Source organism: Rhinoderma darwinii, chromosome 6 (genome assembly GCF_050947455.1).
Source record: "Rhinoderma darwinii isolate aRhiDar2 chromosome 6, aRhiDar2.hap1, whole genome shotgun sequence".
Lineage (NCBI taxonomy): Eukaryota > Metazoa > Chordata > Amphibia > Anura > Rhinodermatidae > Rhinoderma > Rhinoderma darwinii.
The window spans coordinates 144747858-144764780 of record NC_134692.1 but is presented as its reverse complement, the minus strand read 5'-3'; the positions used below and the strand labels follow the sequence as shown (position 1 = coordinate 144764780).

Sequence of the window (16923 nt, the reverse complement as noted above, 5' to 3'; positions counted from 1 at the left end):
CAACTGTCCCGTACTGTAATCGTGTTTTCAGTACGGGACAGTAGTTCCACGGAGAGGCAGGGACTCCTAGCGTCGTACATAACTATGATGCTAGGGGCTCGGCTCCCTGCAGTGTGTTCGGTCCGGGACTTGCGGCCGAAATACGTTCCGTCCTTTACGGACGTAACATGCGCGTGTGAATCCAGCCTTAAACTGTTGAGTCCACCTTCCACAACCGGTCCCGCCGTTTATATGTGAAGGAGGGGTTCACGTGGGTGACACACAGGCGTTTCACTCCTGTCTCAATTTTGAGACTGCACAGTCCGTCTATTCATAAATGCATCCCAGGCTATCTCCACTTTTTCTATGGGTCTGCATGCTGTGAGAGGGAGGAGGGGGATGAAGCTTCTCTCTTTCTAGGAGTCTGCATGCTGTGAGAGGGAGGAGGGGGATGAAGCTTTTCTCTTTCTAGGAGTCTGCATGCTGTGAGAGGGAGGAGGGGGATGCAGCTTCTCACTATGAGACATGGTAGTGGGGGGGCGCTGTTACAGATTTTGCATTATGGCAGGGAGCTACAGAGACACCTCCATACCCTACTCCCCCGCTCCCATTATAATCATGGTGTATAACAACTGTGGAGACTGATAAGGCTGGTGGTCTGCCATGTGTGACGTCTTAGTCGCCTTGGCTGCCTGCCAGTCGTGGTTGATAAGGTGAAGGGGCTGGAGGAGTCGAGCAGCGTCTGCACATACTGCCCCCCCCCCCAGACAGTATACAGATATTACAGCTATGCATATGAAGAGGGTCGGTAAATACTCATTACACAGCGATCGCCGCCATAACGAATATTTACCGCGCCGTATCGTAATCTCTGATCCTCTGTATAGAGGAGAGGGGCTCCATAGTAGATGCCAGAATTATACCCCCTGTTGGTGCCCGCCATCACATCCCTGTGCCCACAATCCCCTCCACTACAGGAGGCAAGGGCGAGGTGACCTCTGTCTGGGGGTCATGAGCTGGCTCCACGTATGTAAGCAGTATAGGGCTAAGCTGGGGCCCCCTACTGGCCATGGCCCCTACATCACCTGCTTCCTCTGTGGCCCCTGTTCAGCTTTTTGTGCGCACTTTGATATTCCGCCAGATTCCATCCTATGCATCCAAAGCAAGATGGCGGCTGCGGTTGTGCTGGCGATGTAATATTGGGTGCGGATTCACGTATGGACTATACGACCCACAGTTACATGTAAGGGTTAATAGATGAGAGGGCACGAGCTGTGCTGCTCCTCCCCTCCTCCGCCCCTCCTCATCCTCCCATATTATCTCAGCACCCGGTGCAGCACTGTCATGTAGAAGCCGTCATGAAGGTAAGAGCAGGGACCTGGGTCTATGGGGGGCACATACTTTCCTTCTACACTGCCGGCTTTATAGAACTCATTCTCTCCCACATACTATTTACACCTGACTATACAGACACCTGGGAGCCTCGGCTGCAGAGCTCACACTCTAATTATACCAGGACGAGTCCTCACCTCTGCCTCACATCCCTGCAGGGAGCCCGGTGCCCGCCACTGCCCGCAGCCCAGACATGCGGCTCCAGCTTCTGTCTTGTGTCCTGTCAGATTTCTGCTAGCGGTTTATTAGCGACTTCATGTGCGGTAAATTTGTGGTCCTGACTGTGGGGGGTATTGGCAACGAGGGAGCCAGTAACGAGCAGTATATACTGACACCGTGTTCTATTCAATAACGAGCAGTATAGACTGACACCGTGTTCTATTCAATAACGAGCAGTATATACTGACACCGTGTTCTATTCAATAACGAGCAGTATATACTGACACCGTGTTCTATTCAATAACGAGCAGTATAGACTGACACCGTGTTCTATTCAATAACGAGCAGTATATACTGACACCGTGTTCTATTCAATAACGAGCAGTATATACTGACACCGTGTTCTATTCAATAACGAGCAGTATATACTGACACAGCATTTTATTCAATGTTCATTGGTGCAGTGGGAGCAGCATGCATTGCAGCAATTCTCGCTCATTGTGCAGCTAAATAATTGTTCATTAGATTGTGGAATATTATTGACGATTTGCGTGCGCTGGGACTCGGCGTGGGGTCATTGTGTCGCTGCGCCCTTGTACTATGACCCTGATAAGAGAGCGGACCCTGACCACCCTGATAATGCCCCCCCCCCCCCAACCATCGTAACGCACGTCACCGGCAGAGGTAGAGGGGGAGGGGCAGGAAACGCAGAAACCACTTCCTACCACAATCAGGAACAGTAAGGCTATGTTCACACCGCTTATTTTCAGCTGTTTTTCGGGCCGTAAACGGCCAAAAAGTCGGAAGCAGAAAACGGCGTTCTGTTCCGACGGGGCGTTTTTTACGCGGTACTTTTTCAAAAGGGCCACGTAAAAAAACGGCTGCGAAAGAAAAGTGCAGGTCACTTCTTGGGACGTTTTTGGAGCCGTTTTTCATTGACTTTATAGAAAAAAGCTCCAAAAACGGCCGTAAAAAGCGCAGCGAAAAAACGCGAGTTGCTAAAAAACGTCTGAAAATCAGGAGCGGTTCTCACTAGAAACGTTTTTGATTTTGCGTGTGCACAGCGCCCTCAGGAGCCGTGTTCAGTGTCTGCACCCCACCACAGACTGAGGTGCCCCTGCCAGGCGCTGAACCAGGTGTCACTACATATCCCTGTCACCTACACCGCACGCTGCGCTCTGCTCATCTTATATAGGGGTCAGGAGCGGGTGGGTGCCCCATAGATGACCAGCCCCTGGTTTAGATCGGGGTCACCCCCTCCTGCACATGAAGCTGCATCATCGCAAGATGAAAAGTTCTGCAACTTTCTAATAGACTTTGTGTTTCAATTTTTCACGTTTTGCAAGATCTCTGCTTGCTGTTAGTGAATGAGAACCCCCTTTGTTTACATCTAGAGGCAGTAGACCCATACATACCTAGTCCTGCTCTCACAGCTGAGGGTTTGTTACAATTATATCCAGTCTAGACAATGCTCTGTGAGCTGCACACATCAGCAGAGGCTGCACAATTTCTGAGGTAGTTGTTACAATGTATCAGTCTGGAGTCCAGGATGTTTATCACAGAGCATTTCCGGGACGGATACAATTGTATCCACTCCTCAGCTGTGAGAGCAGGACTAGGTATGTGCAGTTATTCCTGCCTGTGGAATGTTCTCATTCACTTACCCCAAGCAGTGATCTTGATGGTTCAGAATTGAAATACAAAAGACAACAAAATCCTGTTGTAAATCCTTTGATAAATTCCCCCCAAAGTCTATTGGAAAGTTGTGGGTCCCCCTGGATCTCCCCTCCACGTCCTGGGTGCTGGAATAGGATCTGATAGCGGATAGAACCTACTTGTTGATGGTTTCCATGTAGCAACAGGAGATTGTATTCTGAAAAATAAGAAAAAACAGAAATGTAAGAAGTGCTGAAGGTTTATTCCTGGATGTCACATTACTGACTGTAGACGCGGGTGGCACTGCCCGTAACCCCTTCACCCACCGCAGTCACGAAGTCCTGGCACATAAAGCTTTATTACAGTGGACAAGAACATTGTGCTGACCTGTTATATCCAGCGCAGCCGGGGAGGGACCGGCACAGACCGGAAGCCACATCCGGAGGAGAGGGACCGCTACACTGACCCAGCACTGCAGCAAATGCCCTCTACTAAGCGAGGCTTAGATACAGCAGGCAGTATCACACATGATAGGATTAGATACACAGCTCAGCAGACAGTATCACACATGATAGGATTAGATACACAGCTCAGCAGACAGTATCACACATGATAGGATTAGATACACAGCTCAGCAGACAGTATCACACATGATAGGATTAGATACACAGCTCAGCAGACAGCATTACACATGATAGGATTAGATACACAGCTCAGCAGACAGTATCACACATGATAGGATTAGATACAGCTCAGCAGATATTATCACACATGATAGGATTAGATACACAGCTCAGCAGGCAGTATGACACATGATCGGATTAAATACACGGCTCAGCAGACAGTATCACACATGATAAGATTAGATACACAGCTCAGCAGACAGTATCACACATGATAGGATTAGATACACAGCTCAGCAGACAGTATCACACATGATAGGATTAGATACACAGCTCAGCAGACAGTATCACACGATAGGATTAGATACACGGCTAAGCAGCCAGTATCACACATGATAGGATTAGATACATGGCTCAGCAGCCAGTATCACACATGATAGGATTAGATACACAGCTCAGCAGACAGTATCACACATGATAGGATTAGATACACAGCTCAGCAGACCGTATCACACATGATAGGACTAGACACACGGCTCAGCAGACAGTATCACACATGATAGGATTAGATACAGTGGTTCAGCAGACAGTATCACACATGATAGGATTAGATACAGCAGCTCAGCAGCCAGTATCACACATGATATGATTAGATACACAGCTCAGCAGACAGTATCACACATGATAGGATTAGATACACGGCTCAGCAGGCAGTATCACACATGATAGGATTAGATACACGGCTCAGCAGACAGTATCACACATGATAGGATTAGATACACAGCTCAGCAGACCGTATCACACATGATAGGATTAGATACAGTGGCTCAGCAGACAGTATCACACATGATAGGATTAGATACACAGCAGACAGTATCACACATGACAGGATTAGATACACAGCTCAGCAGACAGTATCACACGATAGGATTAGATACACGGCTCAGCAGACAGTATCACACATGATAGGATTAGATACACGGCTCAGCAGACAGTATCACACATGATAGGATTAGATACACAGCTCAGCAGACAGTATCACACATGATAGGATTAGATACACAGCTCAGCAGACCGTATCACACATGATAGGATTAGATACAGTGGCTCAGCAGACAGTATCACACATGATAGGATTAGATACACAGCAGACAGTATCACACATGACAGGATTAGATACACAGCTCAGCAGACAGTATCACACGATAGGATTAGATACACGGCTCAGCAGACAGTATCACACATGATAGGATTAGATACACGGCTCAGCAGACAGTATCACACATAATAGGATTAGATACACCGCTCAGCAGACAGTATCACACATGATAGGATTAGATACAGCGGCTCAGCAGACAGTATCACACATGATAGGATTAGATATACGGCTCAGCAGACAGTATCACACATGATAGGATTAGATACACAGCTCAGCAGACAGTATCACACATGATAGGATTAGATACACCGCTCAGCAGACAGTATCACACATGATAGGATTAGACACACCGCTCAGCAGACAGTATGACACATGACAGGATTAGATACACAGCTCAGCAGACAGTATCACACATGATAGGATTAGATACACAGCTCAGCAGACAGTATCACACATGATAGGATTAGATACACAGCTCAGCAGACAGTATCACACGTGATAGGCTTAGATACACAGCTCAGCAGACAGTATCACACATGATAGGATTAGATACACAGCTCAGCAGACAGTATCACATGATAGGATTAGATACACAGCTCAGCAGACAGTATCACACATGATAGGATTAGATACACAGCTCAGCAGACAGTATCACACATGATAGGATTAGATGCACGGCTCAGCAGACAGTATCACACATGATAGGATTAGATACACAGCTCAGCAGACAGTATCACACATGATAGGATTAGATACACAGCTCAGCAGACAGTATCACACATGATAGGACTAGACACACAGCTCAGCAGACTGTATCACACATGATAGGATTAGATACACAGCTCAGCAGACAGTATCACACATGATAGGACTAGACACACAGCTCAGCAGACTGTATCACACATGATAGGATTAGATACACAGCTCAGCAGACAGTATCACACAGGATAGGATTAGATACACAGCTCAGCAGACAGTATCACACATGATAGGATTAGATACACAGCTCAGCAGACAGTATCACACATGATAGGATTAGATACAGCAGCTCAGCAGACAGTATCACACATGATAGGATTAGATACACAGCTCAGCAGACAGTATCACACATGATAGGATTAGATACACAGCTCAGCAGACAGTATCACACATGATAGGATTAGATACAGCAGCTCAGCAGACAGTATCACACATGATAGGATTAGATACACAGCTCAGCAGACAGTATCACACATGATAGGATTAGATACAGCGGCTCAGCAGACTGTATCACACATGATAGGATTAGATACACCGCTCAGCAGACAGTATCACACATGATAGGATTAGATACAGGGCTCAGCAGCCAGTATCACACATGATAGGATTAGATACACAGCTCAGCAGACAGTATCACACATGATAGGATTAGATACACGGCTCAGTAGACAGTATCACACATGATAGGATTAGATACAGCGGCTCAGCAGACAGTATCACACATGATAGGATTAGATACACGGCTCAGTAGACAGTATCACACATGATAGGATTAGATACACGGCTCAGCAGACAGTATCACACATGATAGGATTAGATACACGGCTCAGCAGACAGTATCACACATGATAGGATTAGATACAGTGGCTGAGCAGACAGTATCACACATGATAGGATTAGATACACGGCTCAGCGGACAGTATCACACATGATCGGATTAGATACACAGCTCAGCAGACAGTATCACACATGATAGGATTAGATACAGTGGCTGAGCAGACAGTATCACACATGATAGGATTAGATACAGTAGCTTAGCAGACAGTATCACACATGATAGGATTAGATACACGGCTCAGCAGACAGTATAACACATGATAGGATTAGATACACCGCTCAGCAGACAGTATCACACATGATAGGATTAGATACACAGCTCAGCAGACAGTATCACACGATAGGATTAGATACACGACTAAGCAGCCAGTATCACACATGATAGGATTAGATACACGGCTCAGCAGCCAGTATCACACATGATAGGACTAGACACACAGCTCAGCAGACAGTATCACACATGATAGGATTAGATACACAGCTCAGCAGACAGTATCACACAGGATAGGATTAGATACACAGCTCAGCAGACAGTATCACACATGATAGGATTAGATACACAGCTCAGCAGACAGTATCACACATGATAGGATTAGATACACAGCTCAGCAGACAGTATCACACATGATAGGATTAGATACAGCAGCTCAGCAGACAGTATCACACATGATAGGATTAGATACACAGCTCAGCAGACAGTATCACACATGATAGGATTAGATACAGCGGCTCAGCAGACTGTATCACACATGATAGGATTAGATACACCGCTCAGCAGACAGTATCACACATGATAGGATTAGATACAGGGCTCAGCAGCCAGTATCACACATGATAGGATTAGATACACAGCTCAGCAGACAGTATCACACATGATAGGATTAGATACACGGCTCAGCAGACAGTATCACACATGATAGGATTAGATACAGCGGCTCAGCAGACAGTATCACACATGATAGGATTAGATACACGGCTCAGCAGACAGTATCACACATGATAGGATTAGATACACGGCTCAGCAGACAGTATCACACATGATAGGATTAGATACACCGCTCAGCAGACAGTATCACACATGATAGGATTAGATACAGTGGCTGAGCAGACAGTATCACACATGATAGGATTAGATACACGGCTCAGCGGACAGTATCACACATGATAGGATTAGATACACAGCTCAGCAGACAGTATCACACATGATAGGATTAGATACAGTGGCTGAGCAGACAGTATCACACATGATAGGATTAGATACAGTAGCTTAGCAGACAGTATCACACATGATAGGATTAGATACAGTGGCTGAGCAGACAGTATCACACATGATAGGATTAGATACAGTAGCTTAGCAGACAGTATCACACATGATAGGATTAGATACACGGCTCAGCAGACAGTATCACACATGATAGGATTAGATACACGGCTCAGCAGACAGTATCACACATGATAGGATTAGATACAGCAGCTCAGCAGACAGTATCACACATGATAGGATTAGATACAGTAGCTCAGCAGACAGTATCACACATGATAGGATTAGATACACGGCTCAGCAGACAGTATCACACATGATAGAATTAGATACACGGCTCAGCAGACAGTATCACACATGATAGGATTAGATACACGGCTCAGCAGACAGTATCACACAGGATAGGATTAGATACACAGCTCAGCAGACAGTATCACACATGATAGGATTAGATACACAGCTCAGCAGACAGTATCACACATGATAGGATTAGATACACGGCTCAGCAGACAGTATCACACATGATAGGATTAGATACACGGCTCAGCGGACAGTATCACACATGATCGGATTAGATACACAGCTCAGCAGACAGTATCACACATGATAGGATTAGATACAGTGGCTGAGCAGACAGTATCACACATGATAGGATTAGATACAGTAGCTTAGCAGACAGTATCACACATGATAGGATTAGATACACGGCTCAGCAGACAGTATAACACATGATAGGATTAGATACACCGCTCAGCAGACAGTATCACACATGATAGGATTAGATACACAGCTCAGCAGACAGTATCACACGATAGGATTAGATACACGACTAAGCAGCCAGTATCACACATGATAGGATTAGATACACGGCTCAGCAGCCAGTATCACACATGATAGGACTAGACACACAGCTCAGCAGACAGTATCACACATGATAGGATTAGATACACAGCTCAGCAGACAGTATCACACAGGATAGGATTAGATACACAGCTCAGCAGACAGTATCACACATGATAGGATTAGATACACAGCTCAGCAGACAGTATCACACATGATAGGATTAGATACACAGCTCAGCAGACAGTATCACACATGATAGGATTAGATACAGCAGCTCAGCAGACAGTATCACACATGATAGGATTAGATACACAGCTCAGCAGACAGTATCACACATGATAGGATTAGATACAGCGGCTCAGCAGACTGTATCACACATGATAGGATTAGATACACCGCTCAGCAGACAGTATCACACATGATAGGATTAGATACAGGGCTCAGCAGCCAGTATCACACATGATAGGATTAGATACACAGCTCAGCAGACAGTATCACACATGATAGGATTAGATACACGGCTCAGCAGACAGTATCACACATGATAGGATTAGATACAGCGGCTCAGCAGACAGTATCACACATGATAGGATTAGATACACGGCTCAGCAGACAGTATCACACATGATAGGATTAGATACACGGCTCAGCAGACAGTATCACACATGATAGGATTAGATACACCGCTCAGCAGACAGTATCACACATGATAGGATTAGATACAGTGGCTGAGCAGACAGTATCACACATGATAGGATTAGATACACGGCTCAGCGGACAGTATCACACATGATAGGATTAGATACACAGCTCAGCAGACAGTATCACACATGATAGGATTAGATACAGTGGCTGAGCAGACAGTATCACACATGATAGGATTAGATACAGTAGCTTAGCAGACAGTATCACACATGATAGGATTAGATACAGGGCTCAGCAGACAGTATCACACATGATAAGATTAGATACACGGCTCAGCAGACAGTATCACACATGATAGGATTAGATACACGGCTCAGCAGACAGTATCACACATGATAGGATTAGATACACGGCTCAGCAGACAGTATCACACATGATAGGATTAGATACAGCAGCTCAGCAGACAGTATCACACATGATAGGATTAGATACAGTAGCTCAGCAGACAGTATCACACATGATAGGATTAGATACACGGCTCAGCAGACAGTATCACACATGATAGAATTAGATACACGGCTCAGCAGACAGTATCACACATGATAGGATTAGATACACGGCTCAGCAGACAGTATCACACAGGATAGGATTAGATACACAGCTCAGCAGACAGTATCACACATGATAGGATTAGATACACAGCTCAGCAGACAGTATCACACATGATAGGATTAGATACACGGCTCAGCAGACAGTATCACACATGATAGGATTAGATTCACAGCTCAGCAGACCGTATCACACATGATAGGATTAGATGCTCAGCAGACAGTATCACACATGATAGGATTAGATACACGGCTCAGCAGACTGTATCACACAGGATAGGATTAGATGCACAGCTCAGCAGACAGTATCACACATGATAGGATTAGATACACGGCTCAGCAGACAGTATCACACAGGATAGGATTAGATACACAGCTCAGCAGACAGTATCACACATGATAGGATTAGATACACAGCTCAGCAGACAGTATTACACATGATAGGATTAGATACATGATTTAGCAGCACATGATAGGGGTTGTAGTACGCTCTGCCTCATGTCTATCATTTCTCTTTCACCCACAGATGCCAGCGGAGGAGGGGCAGGTGTATGTGGTGACTGGGGGCTGCGGATTCCTGGGGTCGCACCTGGTGCGGATGTTGGTCGAGCGCTCCAGGAACGTGTCGGAGATCAGGGTGTTTGACCTCCACCTGGACGAGACGCTCAGGTCGCTCAGTGACGGTGAGTTGGTTTCCGCCGCTTCATGTGGGTGCTGCTCTTGTTATGGGGAGCTCTGGGTGGCAGGTTGGCGGGTGTATAACAGTGGGGTCTGTACGCCGCCTCTAGACCTGCACGCAGCCGCTCCGGGAAGCTTTTATAATCTGTTATCAGCCGGAACCTTGAATCGCAGATATTTTCCCGTAACGATCGTCCTGGAATCAGAGAAGAAGAAACAGGATTTTCTTGGCTCAACAAACACGGATTCCGATCATGTCGGTGGCCTCGTCTGCGCGGTGAAGAACGACCGTCTGCAGGAAAAAATCCTAAATATTCCCACTGGTCGCGTCTGGTTATGTGATCTCTTCACCGCAGCGTCAACCAACGCCACGAAACCAAAAATAATTACCCATTTTTGGGCATATTTGCATAAGCACCGCCCACTTTGAGATCCAGTTTAGGGCCCATCAGCTCAGGGGCCCCACAATCAAGGTGATTGATTGAGGGTCTGATATTATGTGATGGCATAGTGTCCAGACGTCCCCGCCCCCGCACTGATGTCTCCGCCCAGCAGCCCAGACATCTCCACCTCCGCATTAATGTCTCCGCCCAGGAGCCCAGACACCTCCGCCCCCGCTTATAAAATAACACATCCTCATGAGCTTTTCCTTTATGATGGAGCAGTACCTGCAGCCACCTCTAGGTGGTGCAGTGTACGGTGGTGATGGTTGGGGGAAGAATCTACAGAAATATTCTGATCTGAATTCTTTGCTGGTTTGCAGAACGTCCTGTCATTTTCCCGTATTTCTACCATATAAGACGCTGGAGTCTAAATTACGGATCTGCGATTCTTCCGCTTTTCACTCGTCCCAAATTTCAACTATTTCGAGTGACATCACATGGGACGATTTCTGGTCTTTCTGCAATCCCTCATAATTTAGCGCAGCTTTCAGATGTTGCATTGCATCATACGTAAAAAAAAACGGAGGGGCACTTTCCCTAATTACAATAACAGAAGAATTGTGTCTGCAGCTCTGGATGTGACTGGAGTATAAAACATAATGTAACGCAGGATCAGTACGTGATAAGTGAAGGATTTCTAGGAGTTACTCAGAGCTATACGGAGATCACCGGATTCTCCCACATTTGCGCTGGTCGCCACGCAGTCGTCTTTTACTGGGCGTTATAACCCTCTGAATATACACAGAAGGCCGGATGTTATAATGACATGGCGGCGGCTCCTGATACATTATAATCAGCTGACCGCTGACCCCAAACCTGCAGGGGATGCAACAAGATAGATATAAGGATGCTGCAATGCTCTGCAGGGAAGGTAGGGAAGCGATACTCTGCAGCGTGGTACCAGGATTAGTGGACGAGAAGGCAATTGTGGTCGGGATGAAATTCTACTGGTCGACAAATCGCTGTAAATTATATTTCACTTCTCGCGTTCTAAACTAAACGTTATACCATGTAAAGAGCAGGTTTATATAGCAGCACAGAGTATTTCAGGAGAGGGCAGTAACTGCTAGTCACCCATTCTATAAAGTGTAAGGGCTCATGCACACGAGCAGATCACAGCTCCACGTAACCGCCACGATGTACAGAGCCGTAATACTGCACCTATAGACCATGTTGTCCCTTCATATGTGAGGAGGACTACAGTCCTGAAGTAGCGGGGGCCTCTGTCCAGGGCGGGACCCTCATGTCCTCGTCCTGTCCTCATATTACAGGAGGATATTCTGGTCACTGTCGGTTTCCCGGAATCTTCTTTCTTTTATATTAAACAGGAAATAATGGAAAAAACAAAAGATTCCCAGAATGTAGAGAAATACGAGAGAAGAACTCGCCCCAAGTCCAGCGCAGGGACCCCGAAGTATGTACCCGTTATATAATGACCAGCACAGCCCCCCATACACAGGAGCGGAAAACAGAGCCTAATGCGGCCCCCCATCCATATAATACCAGTCAGTCACATATAACACTACCAGCCATAGTAGTCCCCATATAATACTACCAGTCATAGTAGTCCACATATAATACTACCAGCCATAGTAGTCCCCATATAATACTACCAGACATAGTAGTCCCCATATAATACTACCAGACATAGTAGTCCCCATATAATACTACCAGACATAGTCCACATATAATACTACCAGCCATAGTAGTCCCCATATAATACTACCAGACATAGTCCACATATAATACTACCAGCCATAGTAGTCCACATATAATACTACCAGTCATACTAGTCCACATATAATACTACCAGTCATAGTAGTCCACATATAATACTACCAGCCATAGTAGTCCCCATATAATACTACCAGACATAGTCCACATATAATACTACCAGCCATAGTAGTCCACATATAATACTACCAGTCATACTAGTCCACATATAATACTACCAGTCATACTAGTCCACATATAATACTACCAGCCATAGTAGTCCCCATATAATACTACCAGACATAGTCCACATATAATACTACCAGCCATAGTAGTCCCCATATAATACTACCAGACATAGTCCACATATAATACTACCAGCCATAGTAGTCCACATATAATACTACCAGCCATAGTAGTCCACATATAATACTACCAGTCATACTAGTCCACATATAATACTACCAGCCATAGTAGTCCCCATATAATACTACCAGACATAGTCCACATATAATACTACCAGCCATAGTAGTCCCCATATAATACTACCAGACATAGTCCACATATAATACTACCAGCCATAGTAGTCCACATATAATACTACCAGTCATACTAGTCCACATATAATACTACCAGCCATAGTAGTCCACATATAATACTACCAGCCATAGTAGTCCACATATAATACTACCAGACATAGTAGTCCACATATAATACTACCAGACATAGTAGTCCACATATAATACTACCAGCCATAGTAGTCCACATATAATACTACCAGTCATACTAGTCCACATATAATACTACCAGCCATAGTAGTCCCCATATAATACTACCAGACATAGTAGTCCCCATATAATACTACCAGCCATAGTAGTCCCCATATAATACTACCAGCCATAGTAGTCCCCATATAATACTACCAGCCATAGTAGTCCACATATAATACTACCAGCCATAGTAGTCCACATATAATACTACCAGTCATACTAGTCCACATATAATACTACCAGACATAGTAGTCCACATATAATACTACCAGCCATAGTAGTCCCCATATAATACTACCAGCCATAGTAGTCCCCATATAATACTACCAGCCATAGTAGTCCCCATATAATACTACCAGCCATAGTAGTCCCCATATAATACTACCAGCCATAGTAGTCCCCATATAATACTACCAGCCATAGTAGTCCACATATAATACTACCAGACATAGTAGTCCACATATAATACTACCAGACATAGTAGTCCACATATAATACTACCAGCCATAGTAGTCCCTATATAATACTACCAGTCATAGTAGTCCTCATATAATACTACCAGACATAGTAGTCCCCATATAATACTACCAGCCATAGTAGTCCTCATATAATACTACCAGCCATAGTAGTCCACATATAATACTACCAGCCATAGTCCCCATATAATACTACCAGCCATAGTAGTCCTCATATAATACTACCAGACATAGTAGTCCACATATAATACTACCAGCCATAGTAGTCCACATATAATACTACCAGCCATAGTTGTCCACATATAATACTACCAGCCATAGTAGTCCACATATAATACTACCAGCCATAGTAGTCCACATATAATACTACCAGCCATAGTTGTCCACATATAATCCTACCAGACATAGTCCACATATAATACTACCAGCCATAGTTGTCCACATATAATACTACCAGCCATAGTAGTCCCCATATAATACTACCAGCCATAGTAGTCCTCATATAATACTACCAGTCATAGTAGTCCACATATAATACTACCAGCCATAGTAGTCCACATATAATACTACCAGTCATAGTAGTCCATATATACTACTACCAGCCATAGTAGTCCACATATAATACTACCAGTCATAGTAGTCCCCATATAACACTACCAGCCATAGTAGTCCACATATACTACTACCAGCCATAGTAGTCCACATATAATACTACCAGTCATACTAGTCCACATATAATACTACCAGCCATAGTAGTCCACATATACTACTACCAGCCATAGTAGTCCACATATAATACTACCAGTCATACTAGTCCACATATAATACTACCAGCCATAGTAGTCCACATATAATACTACCAGCCATAGTAGTCCACATATAATACTACCAGTCATACTAGTCCACATATAATACTACCAGCCATAGTAGTCCACATATAATACTACCAGACATAGTAGTCCCCATATAATACTACCAGACATAGTAGTCCACATATAATACTACCAGCCATAGTAGTCCACATATAATACTACCAGCCATAGTAGTCCACATATAATACTACCAGACATAGTAGTCCCCATATAATACTACCAGACATAGTAGTCCACATATAATACTACCAGCCATAGTAGTCCACATATAATACTACCAGACATAGTCCACATATAATACTACCAGCCATAGTAGTCCACATATAATACTACCAGACATAATAGTCCACATATAATACTACCAGACATAGTAGTCCCCATATAATACTACCAGACATAGTAGTCCACATATAATACTACCAGCCATACTAGTCCCCATATAATACTACCAGCCATAGTAGTCCACATATAATACTACCAGTCATAGTAGTCCACATATAATACTACCAGCCATAGTAGTCCCCATATAATACTACCAGCCATAGTAGTCCACATATAATACTACCAGCCATAGTAGTCCACATATAATACTACCAGACATAGTAGTCCCCATATAATGCTACCAGTCATACTAGTCCCCATATAATACTACCAGACATAGTAGTCCCCATATAATACTACCAGTCATGCTAGTCCACATATAATACTACCAGCCATAGTAGTCCCCATATAATACTACCAGTCATACTAGTCCTCATATAATACTACCAGTCATACTAGTCCCCATATAATACTACCAGACATAGTAGTCCCCATATAATACTACCAGACATAGTCCACATATAATACTACCAGCCATAGTAGTCCACATATAATACTACCAGACATAGTAGTCCCCATATAATACTACCAGACATAGTCCACATATAATACTACCAGACATAGTAGTCCACATATAATACTACCAGACATAGTAGTCCTCATATAATACTACCAGACATAGTAGTCCACATATAATACTACCAGCCATAGTAGTCCACATATAATACTACCAGCCATAGTAGTCCACATATAATACTACCAGCCATAGTTGTCCACATATAATACTACCAGCCATAGTTGTCCACATATAATACTACCAGCCATAGTAGTCCCCATATAATACTACCAGACATAGTAGTCCACATATAATACTACCAGACATAGTAGTCCACATATAATACTACCAGACATAGTAGTCCACATATAATACTACCAGACATAGTAGTCCACATATAATACTACCAGCCATAGTTGTCCACATATAATACTACCAGACATAGTAGTCCTCATATAATACTACCAGCCATAGTAGTCCACATATAATACTACCAGCCATAGTAGTCCACATATAATACTACCAGACATAGTAGACCACATATAATACTACCAGACATAGTAGTCCCCATATAATACTACCAGCCACAGTAGTCCCCATATAATACTACCAGCCATAGTAGTCCCCATATAATACTACCAGTCATAGTAGTCCCCATATAATACTACCAGCCATAGTAGTCCACATATAATACTACCAGCCATAGTAGTCCACATATACTACTACCAGCCATAGTAGTCCACATATAATACTACCAGTCATACTAGTCCACATATAATACTACCAGCCATAGTAGTCCACATATAATACTACCAGCCATAGTAGTCCACATATAATACTACCAGTCATACTAGTCCACATATAATACTACCAGCCATAGTAGTCCACATATAATACTACCAGACATAGTAGTCCCCATATAATACTACCAGACATAGTAGTCCACATATAATACTACCAGCCATAGTAGTCCACATATAATACTACCAGACATAGTCCACATATAATACTACCAGCCATAGTAGTCCACATATAATACTACCAGTCATAGTAGTCCACATATAATACTACCAGACATAATAGTCCACATATAATACTACCAGCCATAGTAGTCCACATATAATACTACCAGCCATAGTAGTCCACATATAATACTACCAGTCATAGTAGTCC

General features: G+C 43.9%; 1 protein-coding gene across 1 annotated transcript in view; it reads left to right on the top strand.

Moving 5' to 3' along the window:
- The first annotated feature begins 1321 nt into the window (after positions 1 to 1321).
- Positions 1322 to 16923, top strand: part of HSD3B7 (hydroxy-delta-5-steroid dehydrogenase, 3 beta- and steroid delta-isomerase 7) — a 54520-nt gene continuing 38918 nt past the window's right edge. The window contains exons 1-2 of the mRNA XM_075830918.1: positions 1322 to 1343; positions 10448 to 10604. Coding sequence (XP_075687033.1) covers positions 1338 to 1343; positions 10448 to 10604 — 163 coding nt within the window. The 5' untranslated portion in view covers positions 1322 to 1337. The remainder of the gene's footprint in view (positions 1344 to 10447; positions 10605 to 16923) is intronic.